The 26,982-nt window shown below is 41.2% G+C and overlaps 2 protein-coding genes across 2 annotated transcripts in view; one reads left to right on the top strand and one right to left on the bottom strand.

Moving 5' to 3' along the window:
• STARD9 (StAR related lipid transfer domain containing 9) overlaps positions 1-9,440 on the top strand; it is a 98,844-nt gene extending 89,404 nt beyond the window's left edge. Inside the window, exons 25-34 of the mRNA XM_058850652.1 lie at positions 194-391; positions 1,539-1,722; positions 2,208-2,354; positions 2,993-3,098; positions 3,706-3,848; positions 4,082-4,146; positions 4,235-4,440; positions 4,838-4,917; positions 5,312-5,470; positions 6,534-9,440. Of these exons, the coding sequence (XP_058706635.1) occupies positions 194-391; positions 1,539-1,722; positions 2,208-2,354; positions 2,993-3,098; positions 3,706-3,848; positions 4,082-4,146; positions 4,235-4,440; positions 4,838-4,917; positions 5,312-5,470; positions 6,534-6,635 (1,390 nt within the window). The 3' untranslated portion in view covers positions 6,636-9,440. The remainder of the gene's footprint in view (positions 1-193; positions 392-1,538; positions 1,723-2,207; positions 2,355-2,992; positions 3,099-3,705; positions 3,849-4,081; positions 4,147-4,234; positions 4,441-4,837; positions 4,918-5,311; positions 5,471-6,533) is intronic.
• A 950-nt stretch (positions 9,441-10,390) lies between these two features.
• The window catches only part of CDAN1 (codanin 1), a 31,884-nt gene continuing 15,292 nt past the window's right edge, over positions 10,391-26,982 (bottom strand). Inside the window, exons 12-28 of the mRNA XM_058862600.1 lie at positions 26,471-26,585; positions 25,526-25,669; positions 24,748-24,914; positions 24,106-24,187; positions 23,347-23,436; positions 22,205-22,259; positions 21,085-21,218; positions 20,295-20,398; positions 18,695-18,844; positions 18,240-18,303; positions 17,670-17,748; positions 16,576-16,733; positions 15,509-15,616; positions 15,071-15,134; positions 13,658-13,860; positions 12,867-12,974; positions 10,391-12,167 (exon numbers count right to left, since the gene is read on the bottom strand). Coding sequence (XP_058718583.1) covers positions 12,042-12,167; positions 12,867-12,974; positions 13,658-13,860; positions 15,071-15,134; positions 15,509-15,616; positions 16,576-16,733; positions 17,670-17,748; positions 18,240-18,303; positions 18,695-18,844; positions 20,295-20,398; positions 21,085-21,218; positions 22,205-22,259; positions 23,347-23,436; positions 24,106-24,187; positions 24,748-24,914; positions 25,526-25,669; positions 26,471-26,585 — 1,951 coding nt within the window. The 3' untranslated portion in view covers positions 10,391-12,041. The remainder of the gene's footprint in view (positions 12,168-12,866; positions 12,975-13,657; positions 13,861-15,070; positions 15,135-15,508; positions 15,617-16,575; positions 16,734-17,669; positions 17,749-18,239; positions 18,304-18,694; positions 18,845-20,294; positions 20,399-21,084; positions 21,219-22,204; positions 22,260-23,346; positions 23,437-24,105; positions 24,188-24,747; positions 24,915-25,525; positions 25,670-26,470; positions 26,586-26,982) is intronic.

Genomic DNA, 26,982 nt, shown 5'->3' on the forward strand with positions numbered 1-26,982 from the left:
TCCTGCTGTCAGAAAAGCAGTGTCATTTTAGAATTTCTACATCATCTCTCAGCATGTAGACAAGGAGGTATTAGATGGTATTAGAGTCTATAAAAATTTTACATTACAAATCTACCTCATATTTAAGTGCTTAAGTTAGAAAATGTAACTTTGCAGGGTGCATTTTGTCACTCTAATCACATTTCCCTAACAGACACATGAGAACTATTGAAACTCTGAGGAAGGAAAGAGTAAAAAGGCTACAAAGATACCAAAGAAGCCGAAGCCTGAGCCCCCAAAAGCACTTGAGTCTGTCCCAGACTCTGGATGCAAGTCAGAAGGATCTAGATCTCCCCAGCAGACGCCGAGAATATCTGCAACAGCTGAGAAGAGATGTGGTGGAAAACACCAGGTAGGGCATTAGAAACCTCTCTTTAGGCCTGATGTTCATTCACAGTGTTCACAATGGGTGCACATTAATGGTTCTTACTGACATCCGAGACTTCAGGGGCAGAATTCTTCTCAGTGTGGGTGCATTAACCTTTGGGATAGAAAATGCTTTCAGGAAAAACACATGCCTGATTTTAGAAAACATTCATTAAAATCTTGGGTCTAGTTTTATTTCAGTCCATAACAAGTGCCTAATTTATTATATGTGTATGATGGATGGGGACAGCCAAGTATTCAGTCTGGACTGATTGGAGACCAGTTTGTTTTCTCACTCCTTTTTGTGATTTAGGAATGGTATTCTCCAGTTTAGTACTCCCACTAAAATCAGTGCTGCTTCCCCTTCCCCTCCAACTGGAGGTACAAAAGGTAAAGTTCATGGATTGAGATAAGAACAATTTGCTGGAAACAGCAATAAGATAAGAAAAAGAACAGTAACAGCAACAGCATTAATAGCAAAAGGTGTAAGAAAAGATTCAAGTGGAAAGCCCCCAGAGAACAGACAATATGGGATGGCTCCCTCTGCCACATCTTTGCTGCAAGAAACCCCTTCTCCCCAGAAAAGCCCCTTTACCCCACTGACAGCAATGATTTGAGATAGTACAGAATAACCTCTGTGTCCTGGCCATGCCCCCTCCCAGCAAAATTAACCCTGTCCTGGCAGAAACCAGAACACTCCTTCACTAACTTAAAAGCCACTGAGTTCAGTTTCCTTTTAAATATCAGAAAAGCTCTGCAACACTTCACTATTTAGAATTCCAGTTTCTTGTTTCCCACCATATTCCCTAAATGCTTTGTGGTCAGAAGACAGTTATTCTCCCAACAGAGTAATCTTGTATGTGATATGCCAAAGCCATAATTTTATATTATATGGAGACCTGATTTAGAAACTACTGTAGTAATCTCAGTAGTAAACTGGACTTGCAATCTGAGTAATTTTCCAAGGCTTAGGTCTACTTAGCCATTAGTGAACAAAGAGAAGCTTTTTGGAGGCTGGTGTGGTGGTTCTAATTGCTTTTCTGGCAGGTTTTCCTGTTCTAAATTGAAATGTGATTTTCTCATTGTATTTCAAGTAATTATGTGTGTTTCCCCTTACTTGTCCATTCTTACAGAGTTCAAGAACCAAAAAGAAGAAGCATTCAGCACCCTTCAGACATTGAACTGTTGCTCCGAGACTATCAGAGGGCACGAGAGGAAACCAAAACTGAAATTGCAAGAGCTAGGGACAAACTTAGGGAGAGAGCAGAGCAAGAGAAAAGACGGATACGGGAACAAATATTTTCTCAGTTACAGAAGGTGAGCATTGTATAGAGAGTATGCATAATCTTGAAGTTCTCAGGAATTCCTTTATATGTAATTTTTATTTGGTCTTCTAGCATTGAGTAGTTGCATTGGTAAAGTAAAATCTTTAGTCTTTAACAACTGTATTTGACCAGCAAGTTTAGTCAGGGGCTTGAGAAGTAGACAAAGAGCAACAAATGGGACTGAAAAGACATTTTTTATAAAACTTCTTCCTCTTAAAAGCATCCTAGCATTAGTTTGATAGTCTGAGCTCTTATATGTGGAGAAAACAGCAAAATCTGCATTTTCCCAGACTGCCAAGTTTTACAGGGTTATTCACTGTACGGTTTATATGATCCTAGGCTTTTAAAGAAACCTGCTTATTTAATGCTTTCTGTATGGCAAGTTTGTGGGATTTCTTTAGGTTCCTCTTTCAACTTTCAGTGCTCGGGTGGGTTTGTTTTTTTCTTTTGTTTGCAATACTGTGATGCCTATTACAGGAAGAAGCAAGACTGAAGACTCTTGCAAGTACAAGTACTTTATGTACAGACTCCAGCCTCAGCCTCTCCTCTGGCCCAACATCTGGTTACAACAGCAGTAATACTGCCACATACACTGCAAGTAACTTCAGCAGCCAGGAAGGGCAGGTGAGAAACCACTGCTGTGTGAGACCCATGTCTCCTGACACCTCAAGCACAGAGGCATTATGTAGGAACAGAGACAGTTTCTGAGATTATTTCAATTCTGCCACAGCTATGAAGCAGGACAAGTTTGTACTACCAGTACACAGAGGGGTGACATGGGGTGAGGGAGCAATTTTTAATGTAACTGCAAAGGACAATGACACTTATTGTTTGTTTGTTTGTTTAATTCATAGATAAAAAACAGATAGTTACTACTGCCTATGTAACTATCAGAGGTCTGCCAAATGTTTTAGAAACAACAGGCCTTATCTTGTGATAAATCTGATAGCATCTGATATTCTGTGTGCCTCCCTCAACGATACATGCATTGATGTAAGAGTTTCCACGTGTGAAAATGGACTTTTCTGAAGTCACTTTTGAAGTATGCACCTATGCTAGTTCCTTACACTTGGTTTGCTAAATTTCCCAAGTCAAAGTATAATTTCATAACTAGGGGAAAGGCAAAGGGGGTTACTTCATGATAAAGAGAAGCTTCCAAACTTGTAAGGCAGATTTGCTACTAATATTCCACTGCTGATGTAACACAATTTATTTTTCCCACTTCAAATGAACGCTCCCACTTCTGCACTTTCTTAAATCAGGTTTCTTCTGGAAATTCTTTGGTTTCAAGAGATACACGAGGTCGCTCAGCTGTCAGAAACAGTCAGCTTTATACATTAGAGCAATTGCATAAGAATTCAACATTTGGTAAGTAAAACATAGATTTGCTTCTTTTGAGTTGCATCCCAAAGCCTAATGAGATTAGGCATTCATGCAAATCAAAATCTAATTTGAATCTGGGTATTTCAAGGGTGTCCCTACCTTTACATGACTTCAGAAAAATACCATCAACTAGTAGCCAGAGCTTGCTTAGAATTTCTCTAAATATGAAATGGTGATTTGCTTTCTCTGAAGTTGGTGCTTTGATATGGTAACACCAAAGTACAGCTGTTTGAGATAATATGAGGGTAATATTTTGAATGAAAGAAGGAGGCAAGGGGTATGGGGCCCAGATCTGCAATGAGTATAGAATTGTACAAGCAAATCCTTATTTTTAGCCTCAAGAGTTAAGCTATTTCTCCTTATTTTATTTTCTTACATGTGGCAATAACCATTAAAGCTTCAGTACTGCAAGATATAACTGCAGTGTAATTACCAACACAGAATGTCTAGGCAAAGGGTGTTATCACTCCTTCATTAGGATCAGATGGATTGGGGGCTCCAGCGGAGAGTTTAAGCCACTACAATTTAAGAATAGTGGTGGGGTTGTATTTTAAATTTTTTATTCCCTCTCTGGCTTTTTTATTTCCGGCAGAAGCCAGCAGAATTCAGCCACCTCTTCCTTCAAGTGGCACCAGCTGTAGGTTCACTCATGGATTAACTATTTCTGTCAACTCCTCTTCAACAAAAGGATACCAAGATTTATCCAAACATATCTTGGCTAATGCTACCACTGAGGTAAGTAAAAACAGAGTTTTCACTTGTTCCTCCTGGAAGTTGTAGCAAAAATGGGTGGGACAAGTCTTGTTCTACATCACAGTTACCTGTGTCAGGTACAGACACAGACACTGAACAGTTTTGAAGGATGGGTAAAAGTGAGCCAGGCTGCAGCCATGGGTTGCAGAGGAGAGTGTGGGGTATTAGCTGGAATATTTGAGTGAAGCTGGTGTCATTTGTCATTGTTTTCTAAGGTAATGGCAGCATGCTCTCACAACCTGAGGAACCTCTACACATGCCAAGCAGCAGCTGGGTGGAAGTAAGTTTCTGGCAGGTCTGTGTAAGGGGAGGCCTTTCTCTGTACTTGGCCCTCTTGTGGGCAAATAGCTTTTGTTTGCCTTTGACAGATATCAATGCACAGAAAAAGAGGTGCAGGTGTACTACAAAGTCTTCCCTTCAGCAACAAGGCATGGATTTCTGGGAGCAGGAGTGATAGAAAGACCACTTCCCTACGTGTGGGGACTGGTGAGAGATCCTGGCAAAAGGCATCTCTACGACAGCTCTATCAACACAGCTCGAATACACAAGAAGGTAACCAGCCACATTCACCTGGGTGAGTATCCTCACACGTAGCAGATGACAATCACCATCACCATCTGGGTGTAGGCAGCCAGGAAGAAAGTTAAAGGCATCTTGCTCCATTTCATCAGGTGTAAATAAACAATTTCGTTATTTAGTATGGGAGCTTCAGCTTTACAAGACTTTTCCAAGGCTGATATCAAACACATCTTGCTGGGAAGTGGAGCTAAAGACAGCGGTTTGCAAGTAAAGATAAACCTGAAGTGGCTTGAAAAAGCATTTTAAATTATATATTACAGCATGTGAACCAGAGCTCTGCTCCCAGGCAGCAAGTCAAAATAAAATATATATCTGCATGGAAGGGGTGGGGGAAACTCTGACAAGTTGAAGTTGTCAAAGTCTAATTCCCCTTTCATTTTTTTTTTCCCCAGTGTATTTAGTGACTGATACTTCCCTGTGTTACCTAAAGCAGCCCCGGGATTTCTGCTGCATTACTGTAGAAGCCAAAGAGGTAAAGTGAACATTCTGTCTGCAGCACAGAAAAGGAGTTGTTCTGATAATCTGGTTCAAGGATAAAGGAGAGAAAGTCAATCTTCATACCTGCAGAAGTGCCAGTGTAGCAGAAAGGAAAGCCATGCCAGTATCACACAAGTGAATAATGTGTAAAACCCTCTTGTGAATGACAATTGCCAACCAAGGCCCATCACACAGTAACACAAGTGTAACACAGTATATTCTGGTTGCAAACAGGCAGAATTTTGACAAAAAGCGTATTTAATAGATAACATGAAAAATTAGTACTCTAAGTAAGTAATGTGAGAAATAGGCCTCATGACAAACAAAGAAAACATCGCTATATGCATAAAATTTTTCAAATTGTCATCTTTACACCTTGTCATGTGCAGGAGAACTTGTCTGTCCTGGCTATGCAGTCTGTCTATGATGCATCCATGCCTCACCCTTGTAAAGAAGCAGTGAGAGGGGAGATTTTGCCAAGTGCTTGGATACTGGAACCTGACATAGTGAATGGAAGAGAGATCACCAGAGTTATTTACATGGCACAGGTAAGGATTTTTCTGTATGTCCAACTGTGAATGTAAAAAGCTGTTACACAGCAGAACACTTGAAAGCTGGTAAGCAATAAAAAATACAGTCCTTATGCTAGACTCCATGAACCTTATGAAGTGACCACTAAGTCACCTCTGTCACGCTTCTCAGTGCAGAGACTCTCACTAGGATTGTGTTTAAGCATATGTTCCCAAGTTTTTACAGCATTCAAGGCTGCTTCCTTGGATATGAATTTCTTCTGTAAAGGTTTATTAGCAATTGTAGTGTATGTTGTGTTCTCATGTGGTGAGCCAATATGGGGAGTCTTGTTTGCATTTCTGCCTTGCTGTGGACACGGGAAGTCTACCTTTGATTATACTATTTTCAAAATCCGTGAAAATACTTGGTGCATTTTTCTAACCAAAGTCATTAGTCACTTGATACAAAAGTTAAGATTAGGATTCCAGTTAAGAATAAGAAAATTATACTCTTATAATCCGTTTTTTAAACTCATTTGAAAAGTAGGATCTCTTTGAGAGAGAAGTATAAGCATTTAAAAATGTCCAGAAGAGCATGCCTTAATGTGCAAAATTTATTTAAATGCTTATGTAAAGATAAATGCCATTAGTCCTTTAAACTCATCTATTTAAAACCTAAGGATACATTTTAAAAAATATCATTAATTATCACATGCATTTTACAATGCATAGGTGAAATGTATATATGCATTTTTAAACTTTATGTACATTTCATATTGCCTTGTAGTGTATGCACACACATTTTCAGTAACACTGTGTGTCTCAAACTAGTAAACTTTAGTCCAAGCTCAAACTCAAAAGCAATGTTTTGAGTTTATATGGCTCATACATGCTAGGAGTAACATCAAAAAGCAAAGTTTTGAAATTCTGTGGAGTATTGGGAAGAAAAAGATACAAACCACACAGTAATGATGGCATTTGTCCATTAACTACTTCTGTGCCTAACACAGACTCGTTACGCCAGAGCTATTCCAGACTGGAGAAGTGTTCTGTTTAAAACAGGTCCAGACTCCAGCCTGCAGCCTTTCCTCTAATCCTGCAGGTGGACCTTGGTGCCCCGGCCATCCCCGCCCGGCTCCTGAGTTCCATGGCAAAGCGGCAGCCCCTGGTGATTGCTCGGCTGGCTCACCTGCTCGCTGCCTAGTGCTGCAGCACCACCAGGCACTGAAGAGCCCCTGACAGCTCACAGGGACACAGAAGTGTCAGAAAAGGTCATGGAAAATGCTGCCTCCTGAGGCAGCCACCACCGAGCCTCACTTCAGGAGCTACTGCTGGACTATATGGAAGTACAGTTAGAGAAAAGGATCATTTGTTTTAGCCAACACCGCTTACAAGAGACGCAGCAAGTTTAGTGGGGAACCTTTCCTCCTGGGAACAGCAGTGGAAAACCTCCACAGAAGAGAAGTGTGCTGCTCTAGAAAGTGCAGAGGAAGAGACTTCGCTTTACAATGCCAGAAATCTTAGAGTGTATTACTTAACTCCTGTTTCCAAGCAGCATCAGAGATCAACTTCTTTCTTTAAGTATGCTTAGGCTGGAAGCAGTATCTGTATGGCTTGAGACCTTTAACAAGCTCTTGAGCAGAGCTGCAAAGTCACCTTCTAATGATGAGATAAGTACCAAATGCAGAATTCCTAACTGTGTAGATAAATCATTTATCTTAGCTGGCTTCCTGTTCCCTGAAGAGGGAAGTTAAATTAGCGCAATATTCACTAGTCATCCTACACCCTGGATAGATTTTTTTCATGTATTTGCTGACTGCCTGCAGCCAGTGTAAGGTGTTTCAGATTGCCACTACACTATGCAGCATCAGTCGACACCACCATACCTCAGGACACAGTTTTACTGTACTGCAGAATCAGGTGCTTTGAAATAAAGAAACCAAACCATTCTACACAGTGACACTGTCACGGGTAGGTTAGTACTCAGTAATCTGCTTGTTTCTAGGATTTAAATCCTGTAAGTGAGAGTAGCTCCAACATTTTTCCATAATGGCTTTTTCTCTCAGCTCTTCTACACTTTCACCCAAATGCATTAGGAGCTGAAAATATAGCCTGGTCATAGTTTTACCACATTTCTTTGTTCATAATGTGACCAGCTGTCTCACTGCAGCAAATACAGATTCTTCCCATTCAATTACCTCATGGGATTGCTGTGGCACTTCATCCAACAATCCTGCTGTCAGGCTTTACATGTTTGTTCAACACAATCCCTAGCTGGTTCACATGTCCCTAAATTTAAACAAAACCACAGCCACCTCAAATATCCAAATAACTTCAAATAATACTTCTTCAAATAATTCTTCAGCACAACAGTACAAAATCACTTTAGGTATATCTAAGCAATAAAATGTTATGCTTTCATTAGCTCAAAAAAGCCCATATTGTTCAAGAAGCTCTTGCACTTTGAATTTGTCAAGTAAGAAATGTGTACTCAAGCATCCACCCTACTCCAGTCAGTGCCTGCTGCTGTAACACAGTTACTTTCAGTACAAGGTGCATTTTCCCAGCACATGGTGAAGTTAGCTGCGCTTCCCACCTTTGAGTTCAAGAACCAAGATCTACTTTTACTCTATCTTTGCACAGATGTAATTTTGTTTCTCAGCTGCTATGTTAATTCCTGTTGCCAATATAGTGAATTTTAAATGAAAAGACAATAGCTATTTTAAATTGATACTTAAGAAAATAGCAGTTGAGACACACACCCGCCCACAGGCTTCCTCCTCAAACTATCAAACTATCCTATCAAACTATCCACAGGGTGGATAACAGAACCTTTCACTTACAAATTTGCTTTGTTTCATCTTTGGATAGTCATGGTTAGAATCTTAACACCAATGTATCGTGCTCTTTTTTTTGGTGAGGCGCAGCCTTTTGCTAAAAGCCTGAGTTACAGCATGGTCCAATGCAGCATCACATTTCTTCCACAGCCCTCAAGGAAGAATGGGCAACCTGTCACAGTTTTCTAAAACTGATTAGAATGACAGAGTTCCAGATTTGTAACGTGTCAGCGTCCTCCCTTCACTGGAAATCCGGAAGGAAGAGCAAACAAGGCAGTACAGTAAAGCTGCAGGAAAAATGAGCAGAACCAGCAGCATGGGATATTGGCTCTATCCCCAGTGCTGCTTCCGTAGCTTTCCAGAGGAGGCAGGGGAGGTCTTCATACACCCCACTACAGATTTGCTCAGTGCTTTGCTTTTTTTCCCTTTTATTTTGGACACGGCACTAGTGATAAAGCAGTTTTTGTAGGAAAAACATCTCGGGGGATTCCTGTTGCTCAACGATGCCAGTGCCTATGAAGGATAGTGTCTTATTGTACAGTGCATCAGATGTTTATTTTTATATATACTTAATATTTTTTTTCTATGTTTACAAAATTAAGTTATTTATATATGCTTGGTTTGAAGCGTTTTTATATGCTATCAAAGCTAAGTTTTATTTTTATCAGTATTGAATTAATGTAACTTTTTTTTAATACAACCTTCAATTGATACTAAAAAGCCTATTTATATGAATGTTTTCTTTTGCAAATACAACATTTTATGGTACTTGCTAATGTATGACATTGGTTTGTTTGGAAGGAAGAAACGAAGGCCCAGCAGATATCAAATTTGGTAATGTACAACAGGCAAAAGCCAACTTCCTGTAAGTTACTGCTGAGCAGCAGATGATCAAACCAATTGTGTTGTACCACCTAGGGTTGCATCTCTGCTCTTAAATCAAGGTTGCTATTTTCATATCCACAATAAACAGTATTTTCTACACAAGAAAATGCGCTCCACCTTATTTTGCACCAGCTAAGATACCCATGTATGGAACTATGCTGGATAGAAAAACAACACAAAGGCAAGTTTGTGATAACAGTAGGTCTCCTATTTACCTGCTGAGGAATGGAATATGAACTTTTAGCACAAGAATCAAGAAGCCAGTCACTGCTTAAATTTGGGTTCTGTGTCAGTGCTTTCTCTAAGCAAAGGGGTTTTTGTTTGGTTATTTAAAAAAAAAAAAGTCAGTTGGGTGGAGCTTCTTCCCAAGTCGTGTTACACAACACTCCAGACCAGCACATTCAGAAGTTAATATAACACCATTTTTGCTAATTCTCTTTTGAGGTCTGTGAGTTTGCAATAGGAAAGACCAGCAGAAGAAAGGCCACATGTTCAGAGCTGGCTTTCAGTAAGCTCCTGCTCTTCTGCCTGCAGCACCTGTGGCACCAGCAGCAGTGCCCAGGACAGAGGGACAATGCCCGAGGGGCTCGTGCTGAGAGGCAGCCACAGGCCCAGGGGGCTGCAGAGTCCTGGCCTCACATCCACAGGCAGAAAACCTGTGCTCCACACCTGCCCCTGTGCCTTGGATACAGAATAGGGTGTCTGGCTTTACAGAGCAAATGTGCCTGGGGGCCGTGGGATGCCCAAGAGTCAGTGAGACTGTGTCAAGTCATAAGAACACAGAAACAGAGGTGTTTCTTACCTGCTGGGTCCCCCTGCAGAGTGCCTCCTTACTCATAGGGCACAGCTGTGTTCTCTGGTTGCTGGAAACTGCTCCTGGGGCTCGGTCACCTTTTAAATAAAAACTTCCAAACATGTTGTATTAGAGAAGGATAATTCCAGTAGGCTGAGTTCATGGAAATAGCTGTGGCCATAATATCTATACAAACAGTTTTATGATACCCAAATAAAATCCATGCCAGAACCAGAAGCACCGTTTTTTAACCTCTTATGGATCCTAGCTTCTTCCCCTTTCACCACCCTTACCTTCCTTACATAACAAAGTCGATTTCTATTCCAGCAGAAGCTCAACAAGCCAGACAGGAGATCAGTACTGCACTTTCTCTGCCCCATGCCCTGTGGCAAGGTACCCGTTTTGTTCTTCAGCCTAGTACCAAGAGGTTCTATACTGACAGTCTGATCACAAGACAAGACATTTTATAATGTTTATTATGACAACAATTTCAAATAAGCCTGCAGCAAAACATCACATAATACTCAGCCTCACGGAGCAGATATGGCATGATATGGTGTACTTGCTCTTCAATTTATACTGAATTGTTCCATTGTATTGCAGCATGCCTACTCTTGGGAACTCTTTCATTCACATCAGAAAGCCCCTAAAAAGAGGAATGCAGGTGGAACCTGCCAAATCTTTCAATACAGTGCTTAGTAAACAAAACAAGAAAAAATTATATTATAGTTCAGACACTAATGTGCCTCTATGATTTCTCTTTCTGTATCACATTTTTAACAGAAGCTACAGTTCTACCTCATGAGTCCTATCTGCAGTTTTTCTTGAATCACTGACTCCAAGATGTTACCTTTTTCTCACCTTATACAGGGAAGAGGTTAGTTGTTAGTTCATTAACAAGCTAAACAGCCCTGGGCTTCACCTTGTCCAGAGGCTGTTCTTAAAAAAACACAGAACTTGCTTTCTGGAAAAACCTAATAGCACACTCCTAGACAAAAGGAAATAATGTCCTGACTGCTTTGGGGCAGGGGGAAGGAATCCCATGAGACAGCTGATGAGCACCTAAACATGCTCTGCTACTCACCAGCAGTCCCTGCCCCAAACCTCAGGTCAAGGCAATACATGGGAAGAAGGGAGTGAACAGGTCACACTCTTGGTGACAATCTGTCTGTAAGGGCAGAAAATGCCCACTGTCCTCCAAGAAACAGGCCCTGTTCAAAATCCACTCTCCAGGGAACATCACAGTGCTTCTTCACTACTTTGTCTGCTCTTCCAGGCTGTAGCTCTCTTGCTGCAGCACTTCCTGACTGAAAAAACCTAAACTCAAGGCAAGAAAGGTTATAAAAAAACAGTGAATAGCAGCCAGATGCCATTTATGTTCACAACTATAAAAGTGTCTTAAAAATACTGTCTTCTGTAAAAAATATAAACAGATATTTTATCTCTTGTTTCTATCAAAAGCCCTGGGAAATTACAAGTTCTGTTTCCAACAAGAGATGGAAAAACACTTAAGCATCTACAGCCTTTATGAGTAATGCCATCAATGGTCTAGTGGATTTATTTCATATGGTTTAACTTTTAAAATTAGTCTTAAAAAATTAAAATCAAACCTTCAGTACTGAGCTTACAATGAAAAATAAATATAGGCACATCTCTGTGTCATATAGGTTCACCTCTTCCTTCCCCTGACTGTAGAGGTCTTGTTAAAAGACAACATGAGAAGTCACGTTGAGTTAAGAGACAGCCACCAAGAAACCACCTCTCTGATCACAAAGTAACTTGAGTTGATTCCTGGGTTTGGTCACAGCCTGTTACTGCACAAATATAAAAAGTGTCTCTGAGTCCAAAGAACAGCTGCTCTGAGATACAATCAAGGTGCTTAAAAGACTTGACTTGGAGATCCATGTGCTGATGCAAATCCTTCAGCAGAGTCACCACGGCAAAATGTCCATGACAGAAAGCCCAGTGCAGGTTTTGCACAAAGTGACCCCTTATCTTCAATATGCTCCCAGCAAGAGCTCCCAATCCTTTCAGAAACACTGAAAATTCCATTTGCATCTTCATTAGTAATTTCTGTCCACAGAGTCCACCTCTGCTAACTTTGTGTCGTCACAGTAGCTAGAGATTGTCTGGTCAGCTCACAAGGGTTAGTCCTGGGCTCCTCTCTCTGATGTTCTGATACAAACACTCGGGATAGCCTCTTCAGGTATTTTACAAAATCCTGTAACAGACAGATACAAACCAGAGAACCTTACAAGGTTAAACATGTTGATGGTTTTCCAGTGCAAAAACCTAGATGAACTACAGAATTGACTGCAAGGACGAATGCCTGCAGACATGCTCAATCTCCCCTCTGATCCCCACACCCTCCTCAGACAAGATCACTGCCACAATTTAAATGGTTAAAACAGCTCCAACACGCAAGTGCTCACCAGCCTTGGAATACTGTCCATTTTTAGCAAGGCATTTGGGTGGATTCCTACATTTTAATTGTGGCCAGAATAGTGAGACTCCTCTAGAATGTTCCAACTGCTCTCACACTCTGGTGGTAGGAGGCACAGGGATTTAAGTGCAAGACTGATCAGTGAAGACCCTTTTGAACATGTCATTCTCAGCTGGAAGGCAGCAAGAATGACTGAACTGAGAACTGGTCACTGAGCCAGCTGGTCTCCAAACTGGTTTACAATTTTCTTGGAAATGTTTCCACTGCACAGGAAATGTTGCATTCCCACAAGCACAGCTTTCAGCCAAACACTCTAAAAGAAAGAAGCTTCTTGGAAACCAGTCCTTCTTTTGCATTATGAAGGAACAAAAGATGAGAAGGTTATAAGCCTTATTTATATGAAACAGAAATACAAAGATTGTCTGTTTATATAACTTTTTCATTTCACTTATTGTTCACGCATATCTAATTACTTACTGAGGGCCAAGGGAGCTCTTCAAGGCTACGCAGGCAGCTCTGGATTTCACTAGTTCGCATTAGTTCATGTTCTATAAGACCATGAAGCAAGAAAAGGAACAAATCCCACTGCACAAGAGAAGAAAATATCAACAACTCAAAACATGTTGTGTGCTTATTTCTTTATCCATATATAATTCATACTTTTCTTTTTGGATCAGAACATGGAGAAAAGAAGCAAGCACGTTATCTATCTGCGTGTGACAATGGGGACAAGAGCAACATCCAAAATGAGTGAACAGAATTCCTTTAGTTCATATATTGATTATATCCTACCACAAAGTCTCAAAATTCTCAGTTATGAACACACCAAGAATTTAATTCCTGCCTGATCAAGAACAGCGTGAAAAATTATTTCTTTGACTTCTGAAATAAGTTGTGCTTAGCCACTACATCAGGTGATTTTCAGGTTTTGTTGGGGTGCTTGTAACTCCAACACGCATGCAGAAATGCAAGCTGATAAAAGACACGAGAATGCAACCGATGACAGTCACGTGTGTCCGGTCCTTGCAATATCCCAGGCCAAATGGGCCATTCTGCCCTTGGCTCCTAACCAAAACTGTGCCTTCTGAAGAGCCCCCCAGGCAGGTACCACCCCCTGACAAGCTGCACACATCCCTCTGTCTCACTGCCCTGCAGAAACAAGGCCAGCCAGCAGCAGCCTCGGTCACACGAGCCACCCGTGAGCACTGCGGGCTGGCAGAATTCCTACACGAGTGCCAGCCTGCTCCACACATCAGAATGGGCTGTACCTCCTGCTGCTTAGCTTCTGCGAGATAACCCATGTTCTTCTTGCTGAAGATCAGCTGCACAGGTACAGACGTCCCAAAGTCCTCCTTCCAGATGGAGAACAGCAGTTTTAGGAGGCCAGAGGTGGGATTGTTCTTTACATGCAGTCTCTCAGGGCTTTTCTCTGGGGATTTGATCCCAAGACTCAGAGGAACACAATCTGAAACTAAGAAAAGGATGAGAAATGAATTCTTATAGCTGCATTACTTCCTTTTATAGTCATCATCTTGGTTCAGCAGCACACTTCAGGAGCTCAAACCAATGAACCTAAGAGGAATGTAGTTGGGAAATACGCAAAATTATGAGCTTTGACACTGTACACAGTATGACATAGGAAGAGATTTATACTCCTCAGACAAAGACTATCAATTGGTTGGAATATAGACCCAAGTCTTGAAAGTCAGCCTAATATTTAGTCAAAGAAAACCTAGGTGTTACTGCAAAAGAGAGAAGAGTAACACAGTTAAACATTTAAGTCTACAGACTGACTGAACAGTTGTTCAGTTTAGACTGACATAGTTTAGACTATAGACATGATTTCATACAAGTGAAAGTAAAGCTGAACTTAACTGCAGATGAACCTAAACAGAAGGAAGATACCAGTTCTTCCTTGGTACAGTCTAATGGAATGGGACAGGTTGACACTGCTGCCCCCAGAATAAATTTCACAATATTCAGATGTGAACTGCCTTCTGAAAAAACAAGTTACATATAAAATTTCTAAAGCTGGTTCTAAACCCACAAAATTAGAAGACTGCCCATGAAGAAAACACCTGTGTTGAGATCACAAGCTCCTGCTCAGAGAAAAACCGTATTTACACATCAGAGCAAGAGAAAAAAAACAAATTGAAAATGTTCACAGGAGTCATAATACACAGAAAACAAGTTACTTCCATTCTTTCCATAAAAAAAGCCAAAAAAGCATAATTTAATGGAAAAGGCCCTTACTTATAAGGAAAAAAGCCCAAACTCAACCACAATTTTTCAGAAATTAATGAAATGAAATTAATAAAATAATAATTAATAATTAACAATATTAATAGTAATTAATAATTAATTAAATTTCAGAAATGAAAAATATATCCCATATTTAACCGAAGGTGTCAATAAATAAAAAAAGTGAAAAGATACCTTTCACATAAAAGGTGTGAAACAGGTCAGAGGAATGGTTAGTCACTGTACAAATCTGATATGCAAAATGTAAGAGGGAATAAGAACAACCACCCAATTTGACAGAAAAAACATCTGTAGATGCAGTGACACCAAAGAGAATTAAATATCTATGAGCTCTAAACACTTAAATCTCTGACCTCAAGGTTCTAAGAGAGCTGTAATAACATATTTCAGTCTTAAATAGCTTATCATAATTCACTTACCCAGCAAAGACGCCAACTCAACCGTACACCTGGCCAGCTGCTGTTCTGATGTGGGACACATGAACTGGAAAACACAAAAAACCACTATTTTCCCCTCACACAGCAGACAGCACAAAACAGGGCTTCACAAGGGATAAAAAATATCTGAGAGAGCAGGCAGTTGACAGCAAGAAGCACACAGCTGTAATGAGGAGACCACTAAAGACTGAAAGATGAAAAGGTCATATATGAAAAGGGGATTTACAAAGGCAAGCTGAAGTAACAAGCAGATCTACACAGTATAAAAAAATGCAGTGCAATGTTGCCACGTTTGAGCTCAAATAAAAACCCCTCAACTGAACTCAACTGTGAGGCAAGACAAATTAAGAAGTTTACAGGTATCAAGACAGCCCAAAGTGATTCAAAGGAGGATTTTGTTGCTTTTTTTACATCTTTTACCTTTCTGCATCGAAGTGTCTGACTCAACCTTCCCAGCAAGCCCTCCAGCCACACGTAGTCAACCACTTCACCCTCCTCCCGTGGGCCCACAGCAACACAGAGCACATCCTTGGTGAGAAAGACAACAGCACACACATTAGTATCCTGCTCTTCCACAATCAGATCCTTGGATCTGTGACAGAGCAGTTCATAAATAGTTCTTGGGTCCTCATTAAAACCAAAACCTAAGTTAGTATATACATTTCATAACACAGATTAAAGCAGATTTTTCATAACCTTACCAAGATCTCACTTTCTAGCATAGTTCTCATTAACCTTATGAAGTAAAATTAAATGATGGCAACAAATTCATCTTCCTTAGAAGTAAAGGAAGCACTGAAAGCTCTAGATAAATTTGGCAGCACAGCAAGCAAGTTCAGGGTAGAAGTGCTACAGAAATCCAGAGCCCTCATATATTTTCAGGGAAGCTTCAGTGCCAACCCAGAGGTTTCCTCACACAACTTACCACCCCTTTTTTATTTTAGCACAAGCAAGAAAGCATTAAAGGATGTGAACTCATTTTCACATGACTGCTGGGAAAGCAATGACAGTGATAACCTAAAGCATTACTTGTCTGTCGAGCAGATAAGCTGCTGCAAAAAACATAGCCAGAATATATAATGGTAAAAAAGTGAGGGGTTCAGAATTCTTTTCCTTTGGGGGTACATAGGTTAAATGATTGCAAAATTGTACACAATACCATGGTGTCTGCACTGTGGTTTCCATCCTATTCATATCAAAAAGGCTACACTGCCATGCCACCAGAAATCCTGTATTTGAGACAGCCATCAGGGTCCTAACAGAGTCCCTAACAGGAAACTTGGATCTAGACACAGCCAGCAGGGAAAAACTGAGAACTTTCCATCATAGTCCCTAAGCACTCCCCACAGCCATCTCCTCAGAACCAGAATATTCTCTTAAAAAAACCTAAAAAACAAACAAAACCCCACAAAACAACAATAAAAACAAACCACAAAAACACCAATGTGAAAAGCAGAAAGGCAAGCCAGGAAGTGAATACCATGTACCTTAATCTCATTGATGATCTGGGAGGGAAATGGAGCACAGTGCTGGCAGCCTGGAGTACAGTCCCTTCTCAACTCAGGAGCATCCTCGCCTGGCAAGGGAAATCCTGGGACTTTCAGCATTCTGTTGAAGGTTGCCTTCACTTCCCTTTTGATGAGTGCTACAGAGAACAAACCCTGTCTGCTTCAGTTTTTGTCTCCACTGAAGCAGAGAATCATTTCCAAACACTCTTAGCCTCTCATTCCAAGGGCCACAGCAAATAAGGAAAAAAGTTTACATTTTCAACCCCCTCTCTCTGACCTCCCACTATATTTTAATGGACAGAGGCTCATGTGGAGAGGGTGTGCAAACTCACAGCTGTAGAAGGCAGCCACCTATCACTGCCAGGTACCACTGGCAACTCATCTCACTTCCCATAAAAATATTTCCATAGGTTTAACAAACACAGTAGCTAAGCCAGAAGGCAATGCCAAAGTAGAAAGCTGATTCAGTGTGATCATACCAGTTCAACCACTGTGCCCATAAAAACCATATGTCTTCTACCAAAATACATTTTGATCAGCATCCAGAACACTAAACTCCCGTGGCTGCAAATGGTACTTGGACATTCTTCTCCAGGCTTTTGGCACAACCTCTTGAAAAAAATCAGTTTTCAGAGACTCTGAAGAGTTGCCATAGCATTATTACAGAAAAAAGGACTACATTTGCCTTCAGCCTGCAGAAAATACACCCAGTCCAAGAAGTGTTTGTTTTACAGGAGATTTCAGAAGCGCTCTGCACACGTGAACCATAAGGTGACTTGAAGGAGCAGTTGTATGTACACACTGGAAGTGCTAAGACAACTTCAGATGACGTTTCCACAGCATTTACTCTCACAAGACTAAAAATCACTACCATGGGCCAAGCCCAAAAGATCCCCAAAGAAGTTTCTTAGAGCTAGAAATCATTCCTGTTATTCCTAAACAAGGAGGGACAGAGCAACCACATGTTTTCCACTAAAAGAAGAACGAACAGGACCAAGTACTTTATAACACTGTCTGTCCCTTGATCTCAGAAAAAAGAGTACAATGCACAGGTTCAAGGTGAAAATACTCACCTGCAATGTTGGCAGAGAGCCAGCCACAAGCTCTCTCAGTAGCCAATTCCACTGCAATGTTTTCTGCACTACTTAAAACCTTTACAGGGAGGATAACAAATGATAGAAGATTTACTATCAGCCACAGCACTGCAGTCAGTGAAAATTCAGAAGGAAGTCTAAAGGAAAAAAGATTAATTTTGGCATGCAACAATTAAACTGAGCACCACCACCTCTATGGAAACTGCTAGTTTGAGCAATACAACTGACCCATTTTGATTTTCCAAACCTCGTCAACTCTTTGTGGAAGTGGATGCTAAAACAAATGCATTATCATTGCAAGATAAACACAATTTATATAACATTCTAGCCTCATTAGTCAGCTATAAGCTGGAGTATCACTTTACCCAGAATATGCAAGGCAGCTCAGTAGAAGTGACTCTCCTTAGCTGTCTCTCAATCCTCCCATGAGAGCATCAATAGATTCGCTTGACCTGAGCTATTAAGGGATAAGTGAAGCAGCAATGGAAAAATGGTAATGATCTAGACTTAAAGTCAATGCTCTTAAGAAGTTTTAGGGAAAATACATACTGCTGCAGATGTCTCTTCTGGCAGCAACACCCTTACTGCCTCAGGACCTTTTTTTCTGCAAAATCTGCAAGAAAAGGAAGAAAGTGTGCCACAGGAATAGTCTAAGTTCTTGGACAACACTCAGAGGTTCATTATGTAGCTCATAATAATAAATCAGACAAGAAGAACAAGACAAGGAAAGGATAATTACAAGCAATTAAGCTGCAATATCAATTTTCCAAAGACAGGAAATAAAATAGCTGCAGTGGATGTCTGTTTGGAGCTGGATGCAGAGGGACACACAAACACAGTTTTAACTGGCTGGAGGCACAGCAGACACTCACCATAAGAAAAGCAGAGGGCATGGTTTATAGTTACCAGAACATGAGCATGACAGGCCAAGCTAAATTAGGCTTACAGATTCTGCAGTAAGAAGAGATGGGAAGGCACAAGTTTAAATAACTTTTCCTCCTTACTCTCTGCCTTTGATGAGTGCCTGGGCCCCTTCCTCGTATAGATGAGTGCACACCTCTTCAAGCAGTTTGTCATGATTAACATCCTCCTCCTTCACTTTATCGTGCAACATGACTTCAGCTCTTTGAACTAGCTCTGCTACCAATGTTGCCCTGCAACAAAACCAAGAACAATCAGGCAGACTGAAATCAATACAAGGAAACAGTGCACACTAACTGTATCCAGCTCTTCTCCCGGTTTTAGGGGGATACCCATCTCAAACGCAATAAATCACTCTGCTAAAAACAAATCAATTGTGCTGTATTTAGTAGTGTATCATCCCCTTGTTCTGTATGTATGGAAGAAAACAGCAATGAAGACACCAAAATAATACTAAGACTCAAGAGTCCAAAGGCTTTAGGTTTTACTAAAAACTGATTTGGTTACAGGTCTCCTTTCTGGCAGCAATACCCTTCTATGCTCAGTTGATAGTGCTCAGAAGTTCAAAGATGTCAGCAGCAGCCCACTACAACTACCAGTCCTTAGGGGCTGATAATATTTAATGGCTTCAGCAAGCTGGACAACAGAACAGTGCAAACTCTGAGCAAGCTCATGAGCTGGAGGGCGGGGCTGCCACACAGGAGGGCTGTGAAAAGAGGGAAAAATGGGCTGACTGTGCACCTGTACAGGCTGGGGTCTACTGGCTACAGAGCAGCCCTGCAGAAAGGACCTGGGGCTCCCAGAACATAAGGTGAGTTAGGAGTGTGCAAAGAAAGCCAACCTTATACTGGGCTGACAATAGCAACAGTGCAGCCAGCAAGTCAAGGGAAGTTACTGCTTCCCTCATCACTGAGAGGCTGCATCTGGAGTAGTATGTCCAGCTTTGAGATCTCAGGACAAGAAAGCCATTGACAATTTGTGTAACTGCAGGAGAAAAGAAAAAGAAATATTAAAATAGCTGGGATGCTGGAGCACACACCTACAAGGGGGAAGCAGCTTCACCTAGCCTGGAGAAAGAAAAAGCTGAAGGGAGAAGGAAAAGTTACAGGGAAGACAGAAGAAGACTTCCAGGAAGAGCACTGCTAGATTGACAGGAATATGTACAAGCTGGAATAATGGATATTCTGACATGATATAAGGAAACATTTTTCACAAAGCCTGGGAAAATTAAGCATTAGAACATGGTAGAAAGAGGTTGGCTGAATCCTCATCCTTAAGAGATGGAAACTTTTCCAACTGGAAAAGGTGCCAATAAACCTGATCTAATCTGAAAGCTGGGTGCTTTGAGCAGGAGTTTGGATCAAGTGACCTCCAGAGGTCATTTCTGATATGAGATTTTCCTATCATTAATAAGAATGTTCTGCACAGGCTACAAAGCCTCAATGCTGCACTACATTCACACACAAAGTGCCCCAAAAGTTGTACTGCCCTCCTCTCTACATCCCTTTCACAAATTGCCCTCTACAGCAGGAGATGTTGCAGGTCACAGTCTTACACACCCTTGGTGTTCTGCTACACAGCACTTCCCCAGGGAAGCTTCTTTCCCTCATACACACAAGTTTAAAGGATCAACTCCTTGCCTAATTGTAATGTAAAGTCACAGAACAGGTGACCAGCACTTACTTGATGTGCTTAACACAGTTGGATCCCACCCTCTCCGCCACAAACTCCACTGTTCTCCGTAGGGAAGGAGGCTGGTTGTGGAAGAAGGCCTGTTCCAAATCTACCTGTTCAAGAGAAAGTGCTACAATTGATTAGAGCGCTCCACCCAGATCCTCCTCTCACCAGCACAGGAATGGGCAGAACTACCACCTGGAGATGCAGGAAAAGACAATTTGCCTCCACTAGAACTTCCTGCTACTGTAGCATTCATCATCCCAGTTTTACTCCCTACTCCCTTCTAACCATTTAACCCAAAAGGTTATCAAGGTTTCTGAAGCTACAAAAAACCTGTAAAGGAAATGGGAGAGTTCTGACAGAGTCTACCAGTAGTGAGTCACCAGACAGGGCTCATCTTTGGAAGAACAAGCCCTTTTAATTACAGGCTGGTAATCCTGCAGGCTCCTACAGACATCATTCTTCCAGTGGAAAGCATGGCTACAATCTAACCAAAACAAAGTATGAGAAACATACCAACACTTGATGTTAAAGAAGAGAGAAAAGGATAAATAAGGCTAGTTATTCCAACTGCAAAAATGTTTACTGAGGTTATCTGGATTTCTGCACCCACACCATATTCTAGCCACATGACTGTAACAGAAAAACAACAGAAAACCTGACTGTTAAACACAATGTTTCCCTTCCATCTAGGTTCATTCTTTCCTTGGCATCAAGAGACCACTGTGTAACCTTACACTTACACAAGCAAATTCCTCCTGCCTCTTTTCCCCTTGTGACTCCCTAATTTCATTACCTGCAGCTTCCTCTGTGTGACAGAAGCCTTGGGTGCTAAGGATTCTGCAGCTGTGGGAGTGATTTTCCTTATAAAACCACCATTTTTTCCTCCACTACCAGCCACAAAAGAGGCAAGTAGTTTACGCAGCTCACCTGTACAAGAAAACACACAAAAGCAATCATCAACCTCATAAGCAAGGAGAAAAAACAAATACCAAAACTCAAGAAAGAGACTTTCACTTTTCCAGTCCTGCTCCCAGAGCAGATTCTCTCAGCTTCTACAAAAGCAGAAGCTTCAGTAAAGAAGAGGGGGCATCCCACACGTGCAACTGGCAGGGCACAGCAAGGCTCTGAAAAGAGGAAGCTTCCAAAAAGCCCCCTAGCACATGGGACTTGTTCAGAAGGGAGCAGGTTATTTTATGCATTCCTTTTTAGTGTAGCAAGCAAGAACCATAAAGTCTACAAGGACAACAAGGCAAGCAGTTTACAAAAAATTCCACAAGTCAGGAGCAAATACTGGGGGAAAAGCTGGACAACCTATTCACCCCTAGAAGCCTTTGTGACACAAGTTTAACACAGATTTTCCCATTAAGTCCCAAGAAGAAGAGCACCATCTCCCCATCTGGGACTCTGTGGTCTACAGAGAGGAATTTTACCATTGGTAGACAGATTCCATGAAAAAGCCATGCCAAACTACAACCTGAAAAAACACCAAGACACAAAAGGATTCTTCCCCTCTGCCTGGCAGCAGAAATACACTCAAGGATCAAGACATTCCATGCAGTACAAACACCTCTTTCTATACCTAGGATGGAAAAGTAGTGTTGTTATAATGCTTCCTTACAGCTTGTGAGGGGTGGCTTCCCCTTTCCCTCTGGAATCAAGCTCTGTGGATCAACTATCCTGAGTATGTAGCCTCCCTCCCCCAGCTTCACCAGATACTATCCACAGCTGCAGGAGCTCCTGCAATACAGCTTCTTATCAAGGTTCTTGCATACACAACTGAGACCTTAAGTTGTGAGGAGGAGTAAGAAAGGTGATCCAAGGACTCACAGTACCAAACAACAAATAGAAACAACTGGCTGAAAAAAGTAAATACATACTAATATGTAGACATCAAAAATAAGTGAAATACTCACCAAGATAGGGACAGCAAGTATAAAGTAACTGCTGATCCACCAAGGGTACAAAGTCCTGGTGAGAAAATTAAGGAAATGCTGAAAGGATACAGCACAAAAGAAACAGTCTTCAAGTCAGAAATCCCATACATGTGGTCACAGGCAGGTTTCAGGGCTACCTTTCCATTAAAACAACAGCTGGATTCCAAGTACACAGTAAAATTATGAACTTTGCAACCCAAGTCCAGCCCTGTAACAGAGAATGAGATGCTCTTCATTTTATTAGTGTAGCTCAGCCTTTGCCCTGATCACTATCAATGCCCAGTAAAGGCTGGGTTAAAGAAGGAAACTGTGACTGTTGCCACAGCTCATAAGGGAGAAACATTTCCACGGTGGAAAATAAATGAGGCCCATCTGCTATGCAGATGTATCATAGCTGTATGCTATTACACCTCCACAAGTGCCTTCCTCCAGACTCACTGGAATGCAATGCCAACGTGGAGAAATGTCACCTCAGTACCAACACAGCACAGGCAGGGCCATGGGTGGAACAGGAATTTCTGATCCCATCCACCAAGGCAGTATTTCTTAGCATCCATACCCCTTTTCCATGGAATACTATATATCTCCTTGCATGTCTAGGAATTACCTGAAACATCACATATGCCATACCCTCACCTCCTTTCCTGCTTGCTCATACCATTTGCAGTTCAGCCACCCTTAATCATGACACTGGAAAACAGGTGATCTCACAAACAGCAACCTTGCTCTTACACTCCCATCTTTCTTTTTCTGTTCAGCATTACTTTTGCTTATTTCTGGGAAGAGCTACAGTTCTACCAGCTCACCTTGCAGGAAAACAGCAACTGATCCTCCAGCATAACTTGGCACCTGTTCTGCAAATTATTGCAGCAGGTGAGATGGCTCCTGCCTGACAGAAAACCCAGAGCTGTAACACGGAGTTCACAACCCATAACACAGATGCAATGCAATTGAGGCACTTGGACAAACTGGGCATCACATCCACTGGTCTCCATATGCTCAGCTGCTCATGTGCAGCTGCCCTGAAGCCAAGCTCCTGAAAAAAATCTTACAACTCCTGAGGAAGTGGTAGGTCCATCTTCACCCACAGATTTAGAGGACATGCTGCTGCACTAACTCACCAAAGCCTGAGCAGATGTCACAGTATCCATCATAAATCTCTCCTGCCTGTCATCAGTAGTAAAAAACAACTCTTCAGGGACTGATGGAACCTGAAACAGAAAACCCAACAGCTGCAATCCAAAAGACAGTCAGTAACTTCCACCATTTCTGATAACAGACCTTGCCACCCACAAAAGAGAACCCCTAGCACTAAGGATCCTCTTGCCTTGAGAAGAATTTTCCATAAAATTAAAGACTTATTGTGATCAGAGTAACAAAAGCCACCTTCCTTACCCTCCCCATACAGCATCTTCCACATTTCCAACAGGTTCCTGCTAAGTAATTACCTTGCTTCCAACTGGAGGCACAAAAGAATTTTAGAAGTTCATCACACACCATCCTTCTATCTAATAAAATCCACAGAAACTCAAGGCTGACAGCTAGCACACCACCTTTGTGACAAGAGCTTCCAGTTCTAACAGGAACCAGCTGCCAATTCGCTTACAAGGCTGAAGATTAATAAGTACAGAATGTGTTTCAGATGCAATTGCAATTCCTATCAGAAAAAAAATTGTTGCTTCACACAATTCCACTGAAGGAAAATAATTCTTCACTATAATACAGTTATTCATTAAGCCCCATACCAATGTAAAAAGCCCATGATAAAAAAACAAACTACTGTATTGAATTGTTTTAATTAATTTCAATACTATTTTGTGTTGAGTTCTGTGCCCTTCTTTTTCTTCAGAGAAGAGTTACATGCACACAGGAGACACTACCTGAAAAAGCCAACCCAGAACTGCAAGGATCAGCAGTTTGTTCAGGAAACTCATCTCCTTGTCTTCAGAAAGGACCATTAACCTGCCATGCAGCAGAAGCAGCAAGAAAGAATGTCAGTTTTCAGTAGTTCAATTTTCATTAAGGAAAACATTCTCTAACCATTCACTTACCAATTACACTATCTATCACCATGAACACATTCCTTGCATGTCTGCCTAAAGAGAGAGTAAGCTCTACTTTTTTGTATGTACCTGCATTACAACGTCCTGTCTTAAGTTTACACTAGACAAGCCATTCTCTAGAATGTGCTTCAAATTTTCCTCAAGTATCTAGGAAATAAAACTAGAAAATTATTTAGGCATTGGAAACCTCGTAGGTTTAAGGTCAAAATTCAAGCTGCAGCTGGAAGGTCAATCACAGCTGCAGACGTAGAGTGATCAATTGGGATTTAAAGATTTTATTTACTTGATAAAAAAACACGTATTTGAATCAAGTATTAATCCCCAAGTTGAGGCTGTGTTGTCTTTGCAGCTTTATCTAAGAAAAAAAGTATGCATGATTTGCATCACAAAAAAAATTTAAAAAAAATATCAAACATTCACTGAATAGTTCTTTACAGATATAGCTTCCTAGGTTCTTACCTGTATACCTGCAGCAAGAGACCAAACACTTTCCTGTAATAATCAAGGAAAGGAGCAATATGATCCACAAGGGAAAGGTACTCCACAATCCAAGGAATAGTGAGGATAGAACGTTGATCCCGAATAGACTGTCTCAGAAGCTTTAATATATCCAGTACAGGCAGGGTCTTAAAGGACAAGAGAAGTTAAACCAGCGGTTTGAAGTTATCTTTTGATACTTATAGAAAAACTTTTATCTATATCTTGAATTTTCTTTCTAGGATTTCATCTTCTATACTGGTGACTTCTGGCTAATGAAAACACTTATTTGCACATGACCAGAGGTAAAAACCAAACTATGACTGCAACCAAAGGGGACTTTCAAAAGCAAGGCTAAAAGCCTGACAATGTACAAAGTGGAGTCAAGGTCTAATGCTTCCATTCAGTGATACACTGCTGGGAGAGGAGTGCAAAACTAACACAGCCAGTCCTGGTAGCTGGATTTTACGCTATAAATACAAGCTGTCTTAACTAGGTGAAAGTTTTGGTATGACAGACCCAGATTAGCAGAAATAACAGAAGACTAAGTACCTTACCATTGGCACACTGCTCCCTCTTTTTGAGGTTACACAAATTCTTTTTTCCTTTGTTCCCAACCCCAGAATAAGCAGCAGAGACACAGAAGCATACAACACCGTCCCAGGAAGCACTGGCTCACTTTGAAAGTGCATGACCACACACAATCCTTCTTGGGCTAGAAAAAGTGCCTGTTAAGCAAATGCAATGCTCAGTTTCTTACTTGGTTTCTCAGCACCAACGCGGAATCTTGCAAGTCTCTGGTTGGCTGCTCCACAGTGCGATAGGGCAGGAAAACAAGAAAGCCCAGGAACTTGGCAAGGAGTCGGAGACTCAACAGGGCCACAGTGAAACGCTTCTTTTCATCCTAAAGTGAGGGAAAGCAAGCTGAGTCAATGCTTCCCTACACTGGCAAAGCAAATGCCTATGCTAAACTTCCATCATGCAAAAGGGCCACTTCATCACTGCTTTTAATAAAGATAAGTTTCCAAAATACACATTTGTCAAGCATTTTTAATTGCTTCTGTCTCCACTGATTCACTTCTTCACAAGAAGGAATTATTTAAGAGCTTTCTAAAACAAGCAGCTGCTCAATCATATCTTTGCGTTAAGAACTTTGGAGTCAATGAGAGGCAGGGCTGATCTCGCATTGTCTCCTTTATAGCACTACCACTCTGCAAGTCTCCACGAACCTTTGCTGCTACTTTGCTAACAGACTACAAGCTGTGACACTCCTGATATGTAGACTTGAGTGAAGAAACACCTGTACACCTTTGAACAGGGATGACTACAAATTCAGTGCAACTGAAATCTTTCTATATGGAAAAGTAACAAGGAACTTATTCCAATGGGATGCCACAGCTGGACTTGGTTATTTCATTGATCTAACAGTTTATAACAACATAAAGAAAGAGGAGGCTTTCACTCTCTCAACTATTGTGCACTCATGACAGTTCTACGAAGCACCCTGAAGCATGCAAGTAAGTGGCAAGGGGCTCAGACAAACAGGAAAATTGCAGAGTTATGATAAAACCAAATGAAGAAGCTCTTGTCCTGTAAATACAGTGGTGGAAGCACCAAGCAACTCACAGTCAAGCCAGTAATTGTCTGACTACTGGAACAGCTCAGAGAAATTCCTGACAGAGATGTTTGCACAAAGCAAGCTTACCTGCTCCTCCATATCTGCTTCCCCATCACTGTGCTCGTGCTCCACCAGAGTAAGGCCATTCAGTTCAAGTATCTTCAGGCACAGACTATCCATCAGGTGCTGATTGAACTGGTAACTTCAGCAAAAGATGGTGATGAGTCAGACTGGGCTGAAAACAGCAGTAAAACCTCAACTAACACACTGTAAAATTTTAAGCTTGTCTTGTGAGTTGTAACAAGCATCAGGAGACATACAGCATAACAGACTGACAGAAAAGAAAGCAAGAGAGAAGACTTAGGACTGGCTGACCACCTTCATTTCCACTCTTCTTTTGTACTTTTTCAGAGATGCTATGTAACAAGTCTGCATAAGGATAATAAAATTGATCTGCCAAAGGAGGAATCTATAAAATAACTGAATTTAAGATCAAAATCTCCCATAGATGACAGTTCCCCCATGCTGTGAATTGTGAAAAACTCATTAAACAAAACCCTTAATCTGGCCTCCTCCTGTACACCTTGGCTTCATGCACT

This window comes from Poecile atricapillus, chromosome 1 (genome assembly GCF_030490865.1).
Source record: "Poecile atricapillus isolate bPoeAtr1 chromosome 1, bPoeAtr1.hap1, whole genome shotgun sequence".
NCBI classification, from domain to species: Eukaryota; Metazoa; Chordata; class Aves; order Passeriformes; family Paridae; genus Poecile; species Poecile atricapillus.